At 49.2% G+C, this 17,406-nt stretch overlaps 1 protein-coding gene across 1 annotated transcript in view; it reads left to right on the forward strand.

Annotated features, from left to right (window-relative positions):
• The first annotated feature begins 3,120 nt into the window (after nucleotides 1–3,120).
• PRDM6 (PR/SET domain 6) overlaps nucleotides 3,121–17,406 on the forward strand; it is a 94,846-nt gene continuing 80,560 nt past the window's right edge. The window contains exons 1-2 of the mRNA XM_031448905.2: nucleotides 3,121–3,858; nucleotides 12,850–13,157. Of these exons, the coding sequence (XP_031304765.2) occupies nucleotides 3,285–3,858; nucleotides 12,850–13,157 (882 nt within the window). The 5' untranslated portion in view covers nucleotides 3,121–3,284. The remainder of the gene's footprint in view (nucleotides 3,859–12,849; nucleotides 13,158–17,406) is intronic.

Genomic DNA, 17,406 nt, shown 5'->3' on the forward strand with positions numbered 1-17,406 from the left:
TCAGATCCCCCAAAGCTCCCCCCACTCCCATCCCCAGACCTTTTCGTGCCCTTCTGGACTCCCGGGCCCTCTGAGCGCCCTTTCTAACGTTCGCCCACTTCCTTTACACGAGTTCCCTAAGGCCTTTGGGCTGTAGGGTCCCATCGCCTCGAGACCTTCGTACGCCTTGGACCGAGGGAGGTCCTTGAATCTGTAGGGCCAGGGACGCCACACACAGGCATAGAGGGGGAGGTGGGTTCCGCTGGAGTCTCTGCTTCTCCCCGGGGTCCCCTCAGCGAGGGGAGCCAAATCTTCCCCACAGGTGCTCCCACAGCCCTCAGGCGCCAGTCCTTCCGGACTAGGGTGGGCAGGAAAATGCACTTGGTGCCTCATTGGTCGGGGTTTGTATCTGTCTCCATCACCAATTAACGACATTTACCTCAGGCACCTACCTAACCTTTCTGAGCCTCAGTGTCCCCATCTGTAATATGGGGTTAATGATAATGCTTTCTCCGCATGGTTGCTTACTCGAAGCTCCTACCCACGCCTGACTTGTGGAAAGCTCTCACAAATGGTTAGTCTTTATTAGGAAGAGAACTCCCGGGCTTCCCAGAGTGTGGGCGGCAAGAGGCCTCGGGAGCAGATGCTGCAGCTAGCGTCTCAAAATTCCGAGATTTTCAAGTGTGTTTAAGGGGCAGTTCGGGGAGGAGTTCTTTGGGACAGTAAGTCTTGGGGACCGAGTACTTGTAAGTAGACGGTCTGCACAAAAACAACAAGGCGGCGGGGCCGCTGCCGCAGTATCCGGGCTCCCAGCCACGGTGCTCTGTCTCTCCCAGAGAACAGAGAAGTCTCGTTTCTCAGCAATGAACCGGGAGACTGTGAGAGAGTGTGCCTCTTCTCCCTTCGTGCAACAGCTACTCTTCAGCAGTTCTGCGAGCAGATTAACTGAAAAAGGCCTAGAACTTCATCCTCTCCTCCCGATGGAGTTGTTCAAAGCACGCAGACTGCCTGGTTAGCCTCGGGGTCCGCGGCACCGTGGGTTTTCCCTCGAGGTATTTGCCTTAAACTTGGGTACTATCAATCTATCCAAGGATGACTGATGACCTTGTCACAGCGACGCCAGTCAAAACATTCTCGGTCCAACTCTGTTCCAACCAGCACCAAGGCATCCTGCGTGAGACCCGGGCAAAGTCTAAACATCGCATTTCTCAGGCTCAGATGAAATGAGTGGTGGGAAGACAAAAAGAATGGCTTTTAGTTGTTCAGAGTGGCGGGTGCTAAATAAATTGGTTTGTTTGAGGAAAGACAAATGTTACTTCTTCTCTCTGAGGTATGGACAGAACTCCGGCGATGAGAAAGCTCCTGAGCCGGTCAATTTCACTCGGCGGGTCGGAGCCCTTAGCCCACTGACTACTGCGAACTCCTGGAAAGCTTGGGGTGGACGCTTAATTCGTGGCTGTGAAACCACAGCTGGAAGGGCTGCCTCGGTCCAAGGCGCGGGGAGTACGCAAGGCGGGGGTAGGGGTGAGGCTGGGGCTGCGCTCCCACGTGCACCTCCGACGCCAGGTTTGGGGGCGAGAGACCTATACGTGACCCTCCGGGGCAGTCGGGGCAGCCAAAGACAAACAAGCTTCGCCTGTGTCCGGGAACAACTGTACCATCAAACGTAGCTCTAGATACTTGCCTTGTGTGCCAAAAGCGAAAATGAGCGAGCCCCCCAGGTAGAAAACTCGAAGAGTGGGTAGGCTGAGCGCTGGGCGGTGTGACTCCATTGCAGCCACCTCCCAGCCCCGCGACCCGGCTTGAGTCCCTCCAGGAACAGCGTCCTTTAGAGACCCTCGGTCTTACGCCTCCCATCTCGGCAAAAACTGCCTCCTTCTCCACGGACTGAGGTTTTCCTTCCAGCTCAACAGCGACCCCGCCCCAGACTACCCCTTCACTCCCCCACCACCTAGGATTTATGTTAGAGGTTGCGCCGCGGGGCTAGTCGACTCCAGCATCCAGCGGTACTCCTGGAAAACTGAGTCCGGCAAAAGCGCAAACCAGATGCCGGGACTTTGTCCACTCGCCGGACCCTGAGCGCCCGCTGCGATACCGACATCCGAGCGCGTGCCGAGCAGCATTCTGGTTTCCGCGTTTCCATTGCTTTCAGGACCAGAGCAGTGAGCCGGCACCTAGAAAAGACATATCATGGGCAGAAAGACAACAGGCGAACGAGAGACGTCACGCCAAAAAAAAAAAAAAAAAAAAAAGTGGGGGTTGGGAGGGCGGAGGAGGTATTAGCGCAGGAGAGGCGCACAGGCAGTGTGTGAATACAGCCGAGTTAGAACTTCCTTCTTCCCTCTCCCCTCCCCTCGGTTCTTCTGGCCTGCCTCCCGCCTACCCCCAACCCCGTGTCTCTCTCTCTCTCTCTCCCCCTCTCTCTCACTCACACACAGACACAGACACCCCCCCCACACACACACTCCTGTATTTTGTGCTGTCGTAAAACCCACGTGTCCAGCCGGGAGGCTGCCAGAGCGTGGAGCGGAGGAGCCGGGACGCGGTAGCGGCCGAGCGCAGCAGCCCACGGCGGCATCCTCCTGCGCCCGGGTCCGCCCGCGCTCTGGCGCTCGGTGTTACTGCCCTCCGTAGGCCTCCCCATCCCTAGTCTGCGGCCCGGGAAGGTACCGGGCGGCCGGATCTCTAGCGCTTAGCGCCGCGCTGCCCAGAGGAATGTAGCGCACCGGGGGCGCACACTTTCCCGCACGCTTACCGAGACACACGCACTCACGCACGCACCCGCCGGCGGCTCTTGAGTTTTCAGGTAAGCGTGACTCGTCTAGGGCTGTGGGTCTTGGGCCCGGGGATAGGAGGCTGGAGGTCCCCGGCTGGGGGCGGGGGGCGAGACTGTCCCGCCTCCTGGCGCCGGAGGCCCGCGCGGCTCAGGCGCTGCGCCACTCTGGCTCGGGTCGGCTCCGGGCGCGGGCAGAGGGCGGGGGCTGCGTCCTGCCCCCGAGCTCAGCGAGGAAGCGCCCTCTGGCCGGGCTTCCACAGTGCCGAGTGGGCGCTGGAAGCCTTGCTCTGGGAGCAAGGCATTGTGCACACAGCTCCCCTCGTGCGGCGCCGCGGATTCAGAGTAAACTTTACGCCCCAGCAGAGTTGGGAGGGAGTCGCCGAACCGGGCTGCCGCCGGCGGAGCCAGGGACTCAAACTCTTGTTCCAGGGTCTTGGCGACCGTCCTCCCCGCCCCTCTCGTACCAGGCCCTCACCGGCTCACGCGCGCCCTCCTCTCCGCCCTCTGCCCCCAGCTTGAGGCGTCGGACATGCTGAAGCCCGGAGACCCCGGCGGCTCGGCCTTCCTCAAAGTGGACCCGGCTTATCTGCAGCACTGGCAGCAACTCTTCCCGCACGGCGGCGGCGGTCCGCTCAAGGGCGGCGGCGCCGCGGGCCCCTTGGGCGCGCCGCAGCCCCTCCAGCCGCCGCCCCCGCCCCCGGAACGCGCTGAGCCTCCGCCGGACAGCCTGCGCCCGCGGCCCGCCTCGCTCTCCTCTGCCTCCTCCACTCCGGCTTCCTCCTCCACCTCGGCCGCCTCTGCCTCCTGCGCCGCTGCCGCCGCCGCCGCCGCGCTGGCGGGTCTCTCGGCCCTGCCCGTGGCGCAATTGCCGGTGTTCGCGCCTCTGGCCGTCGCCGCGGAGCCGCTGCCCTCTAAGGACTTGTGCCTCGGCGCCGCCTCGGGCCCTGGGCCTTCCAAATGCGGCGGTGGCGGCGGCGGCGGTGGGGATGGTCGGGGCGCCCCGCGCTTCCGCTGCAGCGCGGAGGAGCTGGACTATTACCTGTACGGCCAGCAGCGCATGGAGATCATCCCGCTCAACCAGCACACCAGCGACCCCAACAACCGTACGTAGTAGCAGCCCGCGCGCTCTCTCCCGGGGCGCTGGCTCCGTCGAGCGCGGGAGCCCGTCGGGGAGGCGGGATGGCTGAGGGAGACAGCGGGTGGTGGGCTGTCCTGGCCGCAGGCCTGCACCTCCCAGACGACTGTAGCCAAAGTTTTCTCGGTTAGGAAAGGAAAGAGAACGGTTAGGATGGCCGGGTGGCACCTCTGCGTTACCTCTTCCCCTTCCTTTCATCCCCTGCTTCCCAGGCTCAAGTCTCTTTAAGACTCTAGTTGCTCTCCGACCGGGGCGTACAGATCATTCTCTCCCGCTGGATATCGCGCCCCGGCCGGGCGGGTACTAGCAGCGCGCGATGGGAGTGCCGGGGACCGGCCCGGCTTAGGCGGGGACAAAGCAAGCACTCTCAGCGGTTCTGGAGAGCGTGGATTCCAGGGCTGGTTTCTCCTTCTCGCTGTCTTACCTTTGGGGTTAACTGCGTCAGCTCATTTTCGGGCCGCTGGGTTGTCGGGGGACTGGCCGAGAGCTGCTGGCTAGCCAGGCTTAGTTGAAGTCGGAGTTTTGGATGACACTGGGTCAGTCTCTCCGTGCAGACAGGCATTATTCTTAGGTTTACTATTTATTTAGAAAAGAAAAAGAAAAACCCCAGTTGCTTAGTGAGAAAACATTTCCGAATTAAGGGCAGGGTCGTTCCTTGCGGATCCCGCATTCTCCGTGCACCCTTGACCCTGCAAGCGCTTGCAGTCCGTAGCCACGCTTGTTGGCTTACGTATTTTTTAAAGTGAGGGTTACAGTAATTTAGTATGAGGAGCTCACCTTCCTTGTCCCCACGTAAATGGCAAATGCCTAATTAAACATCAGTTCTCTTCTAGCTTCCGTTTCTATTTTCACAATTTCAATCTCTCATCACAAGTGTAGTTCCATTTTGAGGTATTGAAACAAAACTCTAAATGAAGATCAAGAATGTGTTATTTTTTATATCCAATTCTTTACGGTAATTTCAGACGTTATGCTATGTTTACACTTAGTGTGTTGGGGTAAGTGCTAAATACACTTCCAGAGACTCCTGGAGAGAACGTTAAAGCGAGTTGAGACTCACACTGAAAGCAATACAGGATTTGAAAAATCAGCACTCACTCTGCTCTTCTCTTCATCTTAGTCCTTCATCTAGCTTCTGTATGAGGAAAGTTGATCATAAATGTGTATGATCATTCGATTTTGAACAAGTCCCTTCTTGCAGAATGCCTACCAATCCGTGAACTTCTTAATTCGTTGTGAAAGCAAAATAACTGCAGGTTATAGTTATTTAAAGGACTCCCAAAGTTATCATTTTGATTGAAAACAATGGGCACAAGCCTAGTGATTGAGGTGTATTAATCTTTTCATAATGGTTGGAGATCATTGTTCTGATGGAGATAGTTATTACTAATAAAAAGAGCAGTTGTATTTACTTTTTTCCTTTCTAGAGTCTCTGGATAAAGTATTGGTTTAAAATGAGGGTTTTGGCAGTTAAGAAGATTGTTGTATTTTAGAGTTACAGAAAATTTTATAAAACTTTATTGTCTTAGTGGATGTCAAAAAATACTTATCTCCTACTGAATTTCTTAATTATGTTATCAAAACAGTTCTTTAAAATGTGAAATAAAAAGATAAGAAATGCTTTGTAAACGGTATTTCTTACCGAAAAGCAAAATATAGTCCTGTGGGCTGAGAGTGCTTCATCAAGCTTGCAGTTTCTCTTCTGAATTAAATCAGTGCTGGGAAACATATGGGCAGTGCACCCCAAAGCCCTGGCTGTGCGCTGAGCTCCCTATACTGTTTACAATGCAGTCTTGAGATTGAATATGTTTTCATCAGAGAAAACTCAGCCTAATCAGAGAAAGAATTGGGCCAGATTCCTAATTAATATGTGGCTATTGAACCAGTTTTTTGCCTAGGTACCTCTTTTTCCTGGCTGGAGGAAATGAATTATGATTTATTTAAATTATTCCTATTGTGTTAATCTTCTGGTATCTTTTAGAGTCGACTGGGCTGCTTCAGTGTGCAAAGTGCAGGGGCAAAGACAGAGGGAAAGGAAGTCAGATTGCCCTATTAGAGTTACACTTCACGTTGCTCTCTAATCAAAGGGCAATTGAGAAAGAAAAGAGAAAGCTGAGCTGGCTCTGTGTGTGATGCTGGGAGCCCAGGTCTGCCATTCTTCCATGAGCTTCTCCGGACAAGAGTAGGCACTCATTTGAACCATGAGATATGTTTTACAAAGATGAAGTGAGAAGTGGTTGAGTTGAATCCAACTTGGGGATCAAAACAAACCAGAAGTGCAAAGGGTGGGAAACTTTTTTTCCCTTGGCAGGGGAAGTTGATATGTCACTTGAAAGATGGTGAAAAACAGCTTCTCCCCATTCCCAGGTTGTATGTGGGTGGGGATGCGGTGAGAGACAGGCAGAAGGAAAGCACCTATTAGTTTATCATGTGCAGATCTTCCTAGTTTTCCTTTTAGTCTGTTGCCTTCTCCCTCTAAAAGAATTCTGTGATGTGACCAGTGTTGCTTTATTTTTATGACTTTGTATTTGAAAGGGTATTGAGTCATTTGCTCTTTTTCTTATAAGGCAAGGAAAGAGGACTTTGTACTTCTCTTTTCCCTTCAGAAAAGTAACTTTTTTTATTTTTGACTGGGATCAGCAACCTAGTAACACTTGTGAATCAGTACCACTAATTTCACCTTGAAACTTTATTGGCATCTATGGCAAATGCTATAGTGAAGGCATAGTGTAGGGTCTTGTAGCTTTCTTTCACACAAAAAGATTTTTAAAAACAGCAGAAACTATACAGGCTAGCCCGGGTGAGCTCTTCCAGTATGTACCAAACTCCATATATGAATTTATTCTGTGATTGAAGTACACTTTCCACTTGAAGCTCTGAATGCGTAGTTGGCTCTCTTTTCATCTCTTTTAAAGTCCGGTGGGGCTTGTGTAATATAAATGGGGGATGGGGACCTTTCTTCCTCTTCTGGTATTACTGCTTTCAATTGCTGCTGGATTGCCTGAAGCCATCGATTCTGTCAGGCTCCGTTGCAGTGGCCTTTTCTCGCGGTCCGGGACCCGATGCGTTGTTTGAGACCCTGTCACTACTCTTGGAAGGTAGTGAGCAGCGACAAAAGGGTGCGCCGGGTGCTTGTGTTTGTATGCAGACGGCCGAGCCAAATTACCTTTTCATGTCTTCTTTTAAAACTGTTCTTCCCTCGTACCTGGGAGAGAGGAAGGGACTAAGCCCTCCGGGGTCTCTCTGCCGAGAATCGAGTCAGGGCACTCGGGAGCTTCCCCAGCGAGAGGTCTCTATCTCCTCCAGATTTCTGGGAGCCCTGCCGCGCAGGGAACTGCACTGGGAACAGCGCTGGCGTGTGCATAGGTGTAGGAGCTGGGCCCGAAGTTCCCCTGTTGATACTGCCCCCCTTTCCAAAGGTTTGGGGAGAGGTACTGGGGAGAAAAGGAATTCTGGGGTTTGATTGGTTGAGGGGTCAGGGAGAGAGATAAAAGGAGGGTGAGTATTATCTGACCTTCCCTAATCCCGTCCCACCCAGTTTGAAAACGCAGGTCCTGTTTGGGAAGCTCCCGAGCCCACTAACCCACCAGTGGGATCTTCCTGTCACCGAGGCACACTCGATACGCTACGCCCGCCCAGCGTCCCCGCTGTAAGTGGCCAGCCAGCAAGTTAGATTTCAGACTTCGTCCCCTGTGGGAGGGAGGCTTGGCGTCAGTGTGTGGGTTTTTGTGTTGTTCTATTTTTCTTTTTCTCTTTTCTCTCTTTTTGTGTGCAGGCCCGGCCCCAGCCCGGAACACACATGATTTAGCTATTTTACATCATTCGTTATCTAGCGCCCTGAAACCGAACATAGAGCCATATATATTAGATTGAGGTTAGAAGAGGTGGCGACTGTTTATTTAAGGTGATAAAATGGTCCATCAGCAGTAATCTCCATCGATATGTGCCACCAGGAGATGAAGGATGAGGGGACAAGCCACAATTAATTGCCCTATAGTTTTGTAGGAGCGAGTGGAGCCAGCCCAGACCCTCTTCGATCTCCTTTCGCGCGTCCTATTCATCATCTCCGTATTGTATATGGCGGCCTCGCAGGGGCAGGGGCCGGCGAGGTTTATCTCTGCGCAATACTCTCTCACCCTCACACACTGGCGCTCCCATTTAATTTATTAACACAGTCATAGGGAGACAAATAAAATCCACATTTCCTCCCTCTTTCTTTCCCTCCTTCTTTTCTCTCTCCCTCTTGGTCCCAGGGCCAAGCCAGCGGCCGAGACGAGACGAGAAAGCCCAGAGCGTCTGATATTCGTGGGGAGCTTTAAACTTTCCTGGAGAGAGTCCTTCAGAAGGTTCTGCGGGAGCTGGGCCGCCTCGCGGAGGGCGAGACCACAGTCGGCTCCCCTTCTTGGCAGCTTGGCTAACCTGCCACGCCTCTTGATCTGCCTCTAGATCCGCTCCCGGGAGCCTGGAAGACCCCTTTCTGGTGGAAGAAGAGGGCCGGGAGGCTGGTGGGGGCTCCAGAGTGCAGGTGGCAGCGATCATGTCTGGTCTCCTAAGAGAGGTCTTCGCTGGCAGGAAGGGAGCGAGGCCCTTCAACGTTCAGATTAAGTGCTGCGCCCACCCCCCGCACGGTCCACGGCCACCGCTTCCAGCCAATGGCTAAGGCGCGTGGAGGGCCAAGGGAAGAGCGCGGGCTGGAGTGGGGGAGGGCCCTGGTGCGGGAGGTCCCGGCCACCGCTGGCCACCGCTCTCCGCCTGCCCTCGGCGCGTCGGCCAGCCCCCTCGGCGACCCCGAAGCCCGGTGCCCGCGCCCCCGCGCACGCGGCGCTGCCAGCAGGCGGCAATCCAGGGGCTGCGTCGCCGTCACCGGGCAGGGATCGATGGGCGCCGGCCCCGCCGGGTTCGGCCTGCGGGACAGAGGGCCGCGACCTCGGTGGCAGTCACAGAGGATTTATAGCCCAGCGGTCACCGCCGCCCAGGCGGGGAGGCAGGCTTTTCAGCTGTTCCTCGGTTCTCTTTCTGAGGGACGCGTAAGGGCAGGCGAAGGTGGCCACAGGACTTTGGGGAGCGAAGGCCCAGCATGACAGGCGCTTCCCGCGGGTCCGGACTCTTCCTGCGCCCACACCAGCCTGTCCGCGTCTCCAGGCACCAAAAGAACCCTTCATCGTTTTATATTTCACCTTTCCTATAACAAGAAATGAGATACCAGAGACCTCTGGCCTGCCTTGCCCCTTTTACCTTAAAGTAGATCCGTTTTCAATTACACAAGTAGCACGTGCCCTTATAAAAACATTCAAACAATACAGACGGGTAAGAAGTGAAGAGTGAAAGTCAGCTCTTCACTCCACTTGGCCTGACCTTCCGAAAGTCAGTAGGTGAACAAATCTATAACTTAATGATACCTCCCTCCCCTCATTCCGGGACCCATAAACAGGAGCGTTAACAGATCTATTCAAGATAGAAAAGAGACTATAATCTCTCATATTCCTTAATGCTAAAATGGTATTTCAAAATATCTTGCTTAGAGAAGATGATCTCTCTCACAAGTATAGACGACTCTATGAATAGTAATTATGAACTTGTGTAAAAATTTACCCTGATTTTAAGAGAAAGTAGGAACACTTAATTTGTAGTTTGGGCATTTAGCCCACTTCTCCCTCAGGCTTTTTCATGCAGGTGTTTGTGGCTCGCTGTCTAGAAAACACTCGGCTTGAATGTTTGTCCCCTTGTGCCACATTGGTCAACCCCCAGCAATCAGTTACTTGTTTTGAACCATCCTCAAGCTACTTTGGGACTCTGAGACATAAGTCAGAAGCCAAGTATTTTCAGTGGCAGAAGTTTTGTGTATTAACACTAACAATAACATTAGGATATAATATGTATTTTGATGTCATTGGTCAGCTTTTCAGGTAGAATATTTTGAAATAGCATGAAGTTGTTTATAAGTTAAGAAGACTTGTGTTGGATGGACTAATGCAAGTGGACTGGCCTTGCCTACCCTGCAGGTATTCTTTTACTATATTGGGAGAGCCTCAGCTTTTCAGTCTGCAGAATGCCACTATTAAGTGTTTCAACATGGAGACAAATGAAGTTTAATAAGTTGTAGAAGTGCTTCAAAGGACTTAGAAAACGGACTAGCCATACTCTGTCATGCATAACAAATATCAGGAGTGTGCTTGTTGTCTTTGTGGGTGGTGGCTGGAGTTGGCACCTTTGCTCCTTATTTTATTGCTGATGTAGTTGGTATGATGTTACAAGTTGTGGAGATCTTGTTAAGTTGACAGAATCTCTGGTATGGACTGTTAGGGAGTGAATACCAAATGCTCTTCTCACCCTTTGTTTCCTTGAGCCAACCAGAAAGGGAAAGTCCGTTAATCAACTCCCTGGGGTGATTTATTTTTATTTTTATGGGCATATTGCCTTTGCTTATTGTCATTTGTTTTAAGCTATTTTTGCTGAGGTGCTGAAAGGCCATTTCTGAAGTCAGGCACTAAAATTCAAAATTATGGACATTATCTATTTACTTTCCAAATCATCCTTTTACTTTAACCTCCCAAAACCCAAGAGTGTGGGAAAGAGATGGAGAAATCTCTGTAATTCAATCATGCTACAGCAATTTTTGCGGCCCCAAAATGGTGACTTCAGTGAAATATTTCAATTCTACTGATGGAGTTATGAGTTTGGCTATAAAATTCTCCCAGCTTTCATTAATCTTCCTAGATCTCTAGCTTTGGAGGCTTTGGAGTCAGGCAGACCTGATTGTCTTTCTTGGCCACTTTTTTATTTCTGGTCCTTGATCAAATTACATTGCTCATGAAGCCTTGATTGCCTCATCTGCAAAATGGGAAACATGATATTTAGATAACACAGTGGTTGTTTGGTTCAAGATAGGTGACTGGCACAGAGTAGGCTCTTGGTAATTGTGACTTTTTATTGTCTTCCTTTCCATCTCCCCTTTGTCTTCAAGTTTTTGTTTCTACAGTCAGAAGCTCGAGAGGGTGTGTGAAGTGTATGTGTTCTGGAGGGATTGACATATGGATAAAGGTGAGAATACTTCCCTCCATCTAGGCCTTAGGGTCAAAAACTTGGCACAGTTTGGACATTCGTTTGTTATTGCTGAAAGAGGCGGCCTTTGTGTGAAGGAGGTCCAGAGGCGTGGACTTCACCACCTGCAGAAGCAGGCTGTTGCTTTTCACTTGAGACACCTTCAAAAGGTGTAGTCAAAGATCCCCTCATTCCTGGGGCTCTTTTGGGAGAAGTGCAGGAATAACTGACCGCACAGTAGACTGGAGCCCTTCTCCACTGAGATAGGATGCTCACAGCATCAACCTTCAACTTGTGAAGCAAATGACAAAACGGGGACTCGCTCACCATCCTGGGTTGCGATTAGGTGTTCTTCGAAGGTTCCTCAATGACTCACTCTGTCACAGGTTCTTTGGGCATTTCAGTTTTTCCAGCACGGATAGGGCACACCTAGGACGATCCATCAGGACTGGCTGTGACCAAAGTTGGGCGCAGCTGCCCAAAGGCCCCAAGGGCAACCTACTGCCCAGCGTTGGCTCATCTGCTGGTTTCCAGCTCTTGCCGTCTCCACCGGTCGGGACTCTCGCGATATCAGCCCCCCACAGGGCTCTGTTGCGCAGGGGCGCCGCGGCTCCCCAGGGACTCTGGGCCAAGGAGGCCTGTCTCTCCGGCGGGCGCCGAGGCCGCCTCTCAGAGGCAGGTCCGCAGGGCCAGGGCGCAGACACGGCGGCTCCGCCAGGCCCATTAATAACCCGGAGGGCGCTGCGATCCGACAGCGTGGTCGCCGCAGGCCTGGTTTCCGCGTCTGCCTGGCCTGTTCCTGCACAGCTTGAGTCGACGGACACTGGGAGTCCACGGCCGTCCTCCGCAGAGGGTGGGGGGGTCCCCTCGCGCGCCGGCTGCTCTGAGGAACTTAGGAGACAGCAGGCTTCACTACAACTCTCACTTAGTTTATAATGCAAAACAGATGCATTTACTTCGAGAATCAACCTCCTGGGCCGGAGTTGGGGCCCTTTCCATTGAACCTTTATCTTGATCCTTAAAGACCCATTATCCTGATCATTAAATTTGCTATTCGTTTTTGGGGGGGGGGCTTCTGGGAAAAGTCTGCACGCAAGCACAGGGCACCCCAAACCGGCCAGAACAGCTCCCCTTTCCCCACCCGTCCCACCTGGCTGGAGCGGGCGCTCGAGGGACCCCAGCGCCAGTGTGCCCTGGGCGGCCGGGATCTAGGACTGGGGCGCTGTGGGGCTAAAGCCGGCTCCGCCCACTCGCCTGGGGCCAAAGCCGGCTCCGCCCACACGCGTGGGGCCAAAGCCCGCTCCACCCTCTCGCGTGATTTTAGGAATGAAGATGGCGTCCGGGGCTGGACGGGTTGCCCACCTGCTGTGGTGATTCTAAGAGTCTTCTGTAATTGAAAAGAAAGGAAAACCAAACACACCCAGGCGACCAAGGTAGAATCTCTCCAAGGTATCAGACTGGTCAAATGACGGACCACCACAACTCTTATTCTTAGTACCATGATAAACACACTTTGAAACCTCATTGAGAGAGAGAACCCGCGCGAACAGGGAAGAGGGTAGGAGGCAGCTAGAGACAGAAGGGGATAGGGAGAGAAAGGCCCAGAGACCTACAGAAACCGCGAGCCGTCGGTTCCTTGGAAACGACGCCAGCCCCACCCAGCTTGGAAGGCCTTTAGGGATGCCGGGGACCTTGATCCCGTACCAGGAGTATTTGGGCGCAGCGGATTCCAAGGAAGCGCGCCGGGTCATCTGTTCCTGTGTTCCCAGTGGCCTCGGCGCCCTCGCGGCGTCACCTCCTTGTCAGGTGGCTTACGCGGGCGGGCATGCTGTTGTCTCGGGGTTTACCAGAGGATGGCCTCCAGAAGCGGCCGGGTTAACCCTCTCCCTTCCCCCCTCCCTCTCGCGTGTCTTGGCAGGTTGCGACATGTGTGCGGACAACCGCAACGGCGAGTGCCCCATGCACGGGCCGCTGCACTCGCTGCGCCGGCTCGTGGGCACCAGCAGCGCCGCGGCCGCCGCACCCCCGCCAGAGCTGCCCGAGTGGCTGCGGGACCTGCCGCGGGAGGTGTGTCTGTGCACCAGCACCGTGCCTGGCCTGGCCTACGGCATCTGCGCGGCGCAGAGGATCCAGCAGGGCACCTGGATTGGCCCCTTCCAGGGCGTACTCCTGCCCCCGGAGAAGGTGCAAGCCGGCGCCGTGAGGAACACGCAGCATCTCTGGGAGGTAAGTCGCTCGCCACTCGGCACCTTGCCGTCCAGCCGAAGCTTTGGCCGGCAAAGAGCCTGGCCCTTGGCGGGTGGCAGCTTTGGGAAGAGTCTCCCTCGTTCCCCAAACGGTAGTGGAGACTAGATTTCTCTGGTCATGCAAATGCCTGGTGTTAGCAGCAGTTGCAGGAAGGAGGTGCAGGGCCAGACCTGGCACTAGGCAATCCAGCCAAGAAGACAGGGCCTGCAGGGTTCTGAAAATAGAATCACCATAAGCTTCTTTACCAGCTGTGATGGACTTGGCTGTTGCTCTTGAGAAAAAGAGGAAATAACCTGGAGGAGATAGAGCAGAGGAGGTGGGGCGTTAAGGTGTGAGCTATGTGAACTTTGTAGCTTATTTTAAACTCTTCCAGTGTGTTGTTTGTTTTTGCACACTGGGCAAGAAGGAACATAAGCATAAACGGAAGAAAGGAGAGTCAAGCTCATTTTCTTAGATAAAAACAGTTTGCTAAACGCTGAGTGTGAGAAACTGTAATATGTTTCACAACTTTCCAAGTGCCCAAAGTAAAGCAAATTGTATTATGAATCAGAAATCACAAATTCTGCTTCTTTGACAAAGTACATTTATGCAGTTTCCAACAAGATAGGAAATCATAACATAGGGAAACTCTGAGCACTTCGGTGTAACTCAACTGATAATACTTCAATGGTACAATCTTACCTGACACTATGACTTAAAAATCAACCATGTATTTGAAAAATATTAACCTGAGGCTTTTTTCAGAGCTTTATGTTGGATTACTGAGGCCCACTTCTGAAGAGACAGACCCTTAATGTAGGTCATCTCCCTACCAGTTTTAGATACCTCCCACCTATGGAGAGTTGTTGATGAAAATAAGGTGCCAGAAGTCTTACCCTTAAGTAGTGTGTAAATGTAATAGTGTGTAAATCTGAGTGAGGCCATGTAATGGAGTGGGATTAGCCAGAAAACAAACTTTTTAAAATGCCAGGGGCCAAGTTGGCAGGGACCTTAGAGTTCCCTTAATGGGTCATTTCTGCAGCACCTTGACCCCCACATTTGGCTCAGTCACCTGCAAGATGGTCATTTTTACCACACACCACCTCATACTCACTAATTTAACTTGTGGAATTCGATAATCCACTCAGATTTTTGCTAAACACCCACTCTAGCCAGCACTATGTTAGGCCCTGGAGATTATAGTGTTGTGAAAAACAGACTTGGTCTCTGGAACACTTACGTGATTATTGGCAGTGGGGTGCTAAGACCTGTGTCTGCACAGCTGCCTTTGATGGGGGAGGAGCTAAGTCTGTGAGCTCATAGCCCAGCAGCCCAAGATGAGCCATGGCTACATACCCTACAGATATATGCTGGTGCACTGTGCCCAGGCTTCCAGGTTACATTTCCATTATTGAAAACAATTACACATTTTTAGTCTTTGGAGATAGGGTTCTTGAATGAAGCAAAAAAAAAAAAAGTTAGGCATATTTATGTTACCAAATAGTGCCTTTTTAAAAAACAGAACTATTTATAGGAAAATGGGGCAAGAGAATACATACAGGCAGGTTAGACTTTAGAGCTTTTGGATAGGAAAAACTGACAAGTGGGAAATAAAGTGTCTGGTTTTGAAATATTTTGTAGTTGGTTTTTGTTTCTGACTAATTAGTTGTAACCTCCAATATGGTTTAGAGTTTATTAAACAATTCCAGACACATTTTATGTTCCAATGGTATTATTAGGAACTGTATACCATACAGTTAAAGGTCTGCCAGTACTTTTCTGAGGAAATCATACAGCAGTTGTTCAGTGGTACAGATTTGTTCTATCTGAAAACGTTAAAACTGAGCATTATTATATTGCCCTCTGATGCCTTGAGTTTAGTGCTTACCTGCTTTTAGAATGCCAGGAGACAAAGCCATAAACATGAGAAAAATTCCATAGTTTATTGTTGTTGTTGGTTGTTCCCCCTCTCCCCCTGACAAAAGGTTTTGGATGATTGGGATGTTGGCAGGAGACCACCATACAGATAGAATATCATGATATGTATCAATACTGAAAACTCTTGCCTTTCTTCTGTACCTTTATTTGTATGTGATGAAGTTAAAATTCTGTTTTAGTAAAGAGACTGGGGAATTTAATTAGTTGTTGTTGTTGTTGATATTTCAGTGGATACAAAGTGAGTTTTATCTTTTGTTTGTGGTATGTGCCTTGGGTGTGTTGGGGGTTGGTGCATAGGCTTGGTTCTGTGTTATAAAAAAAAGACTTGCTAGGTTTATGTTTGAACGATCTACTTCTAAATTTGGGACATAATCTATTTATTTTTATCATCTGTAAGAACAGTTAGAATAACATGCATTTAGGGGATTGAAAGGATATTAAAACTGCAGCCATGCAAAATGTATCAGACTCTTGGGAGATCATATAAAATGTGACTGACTGGGGTCGGGTAACTTAGTGCCCACGTCCATTTGTAAGATAAAATACTTACTTTAATAGGTTTCAGATTTTTACTAGTATAATTTTTTAAAAAGATGAAGTGTAAGTTTATTTTTAATTTTTAAGCATTATGATTTACTTTTTAATGAAATGTGACTATTTGAATTAAGTTCCCTATATAATAGAAAATTCTAAACCTTGTATTGTTTCTTAGATTTTAGTCTTTTCTTTCAAATCTAAATTCTGTTATGAAAAAATTTTAATCATCATATTATTTATATTAGAAAGATTCAGTAATTGGAATACGTTATAAGACTATAGGAAACTTTTGGCAATAATTGTTTAATGACTCATGTAGTAATTATCCATTTTGAGAACATACTTTTTAAGATATCTTCCAGAATATCAGATCGACATAAAGCAGATCTTTAAAAAATTAAAGGTAATTGAATCATGACTATTTCATTTTAAAAGTCAGCTGGAATCGTTTCTCTTCCTCACGTTTTTTCAAGTTACTTGCTGATGAAGAAATGTCTTTATATTTAGAGTTCAATACTTAGGTCCTGATGGATCTTACCAGGGTTACTTATCTTTATTTCAGTACAATAAATGGATTGCTAATCTTTTCCCGTCACTGTTTCGAAGTAGATGATGGATTTTTGTTTCAGTTTACAGTTCATTGTTTTTAGTATGGTTGTGCTTTATTATACACATGAAGGCTTATTACAGAAACAATCAGATTCACCTTAGTTACTCCTCTCGTTTAATCATTAAAAGCTCTTTTTTTTTTTTTTGGAGAAAAATGACTTTTTAATATTTAACATACATCAGCCACAGAGAGCTTGTTTGATTGGTTGTAAGTGTGCTATCCTCTTTTAGTTAATATTTTCTTTGTGTATAATCCTGGTTCGTAAAATTACAACAATTTAAAGAAAGTTGAATATCATTCCATTACCTTCAATATGTTTTGACTCTTTTGGCATCATGGGAAATTCTAAGAGTTTTTCTTTTCTTTTTTTTCTTTTTTTTAGCAATAAGCCAAGGTAAAAATTTCTTGTGTCGTTTAAGAAGATTAAGGAACTAAAAGCCAAAATATCAGTCATTTTTGGGGCCAATTTCTTTTAGAATCAAAATTTTAATGTGTTTTGCAAAAAATAATAGATTCAGATAGTTTAAAACAAAAACATTACAGGATGGATTAAACAATCCCTCATCTTGTTTATATACATTTATTCAAACAAGACTTGGATGAATGAAATATTTCTAGGTATTTGGACATAAAGGGAAAAATCTGAATGTTTTGCAAAGAAAACATAGCCTTTCTCAGCAATTAGGTCTTATTGATGAGAGTGAGATAATTTTGTCCTAATGTGTTTTCTAATAAAGAAGTGAAAAGGCACATTTGATTCCAACATTTATGAAAACATTATCTCAATTATTAATGTGCCCCTTTTCCCTTGAGATAAATTAATCTGGTTGTGCATGGTTTCCCCTTTCTGCTTAACATCAGAATTTAATATGACCGGACCTGAGGAATGTACACAGTGTATACTTAAAATTGTACTGGAAGAAAATACGGAAGTTTAAAATAAAGTTACAGTTTAAGGTAGGCTAGAAATAGGCCTTTCAACTCAAAGTCTGATTTGACAAGAAATTTTAGCAACAGTGATGAAATGAATTGCATTTATTTTCACTGTAGGTAGGTTATTCTGTTAATTGAAATAATAGAGTAACTTGTTAGGGTTACAGTCAAGTTACTAGAAAATTCTCCAAGTACTTTCTAGTAGCTAAGAGTTAATTTTACAGAACCTGT

This window comes from Camelus dromedarius, chromosome 3 (assembly GCF_036321535.1).
Source record: "Camelus dromedarius isolate mCamDro1 chromosome 3, mCamDro1.pat, whole genome shotgun sequence".
Lineage (NCBI taxonomy): Eukaryota > Metazoa > Chordata > Mammalia > Artiodactyla > Camelidae > Camelus > Camelus dromedarius.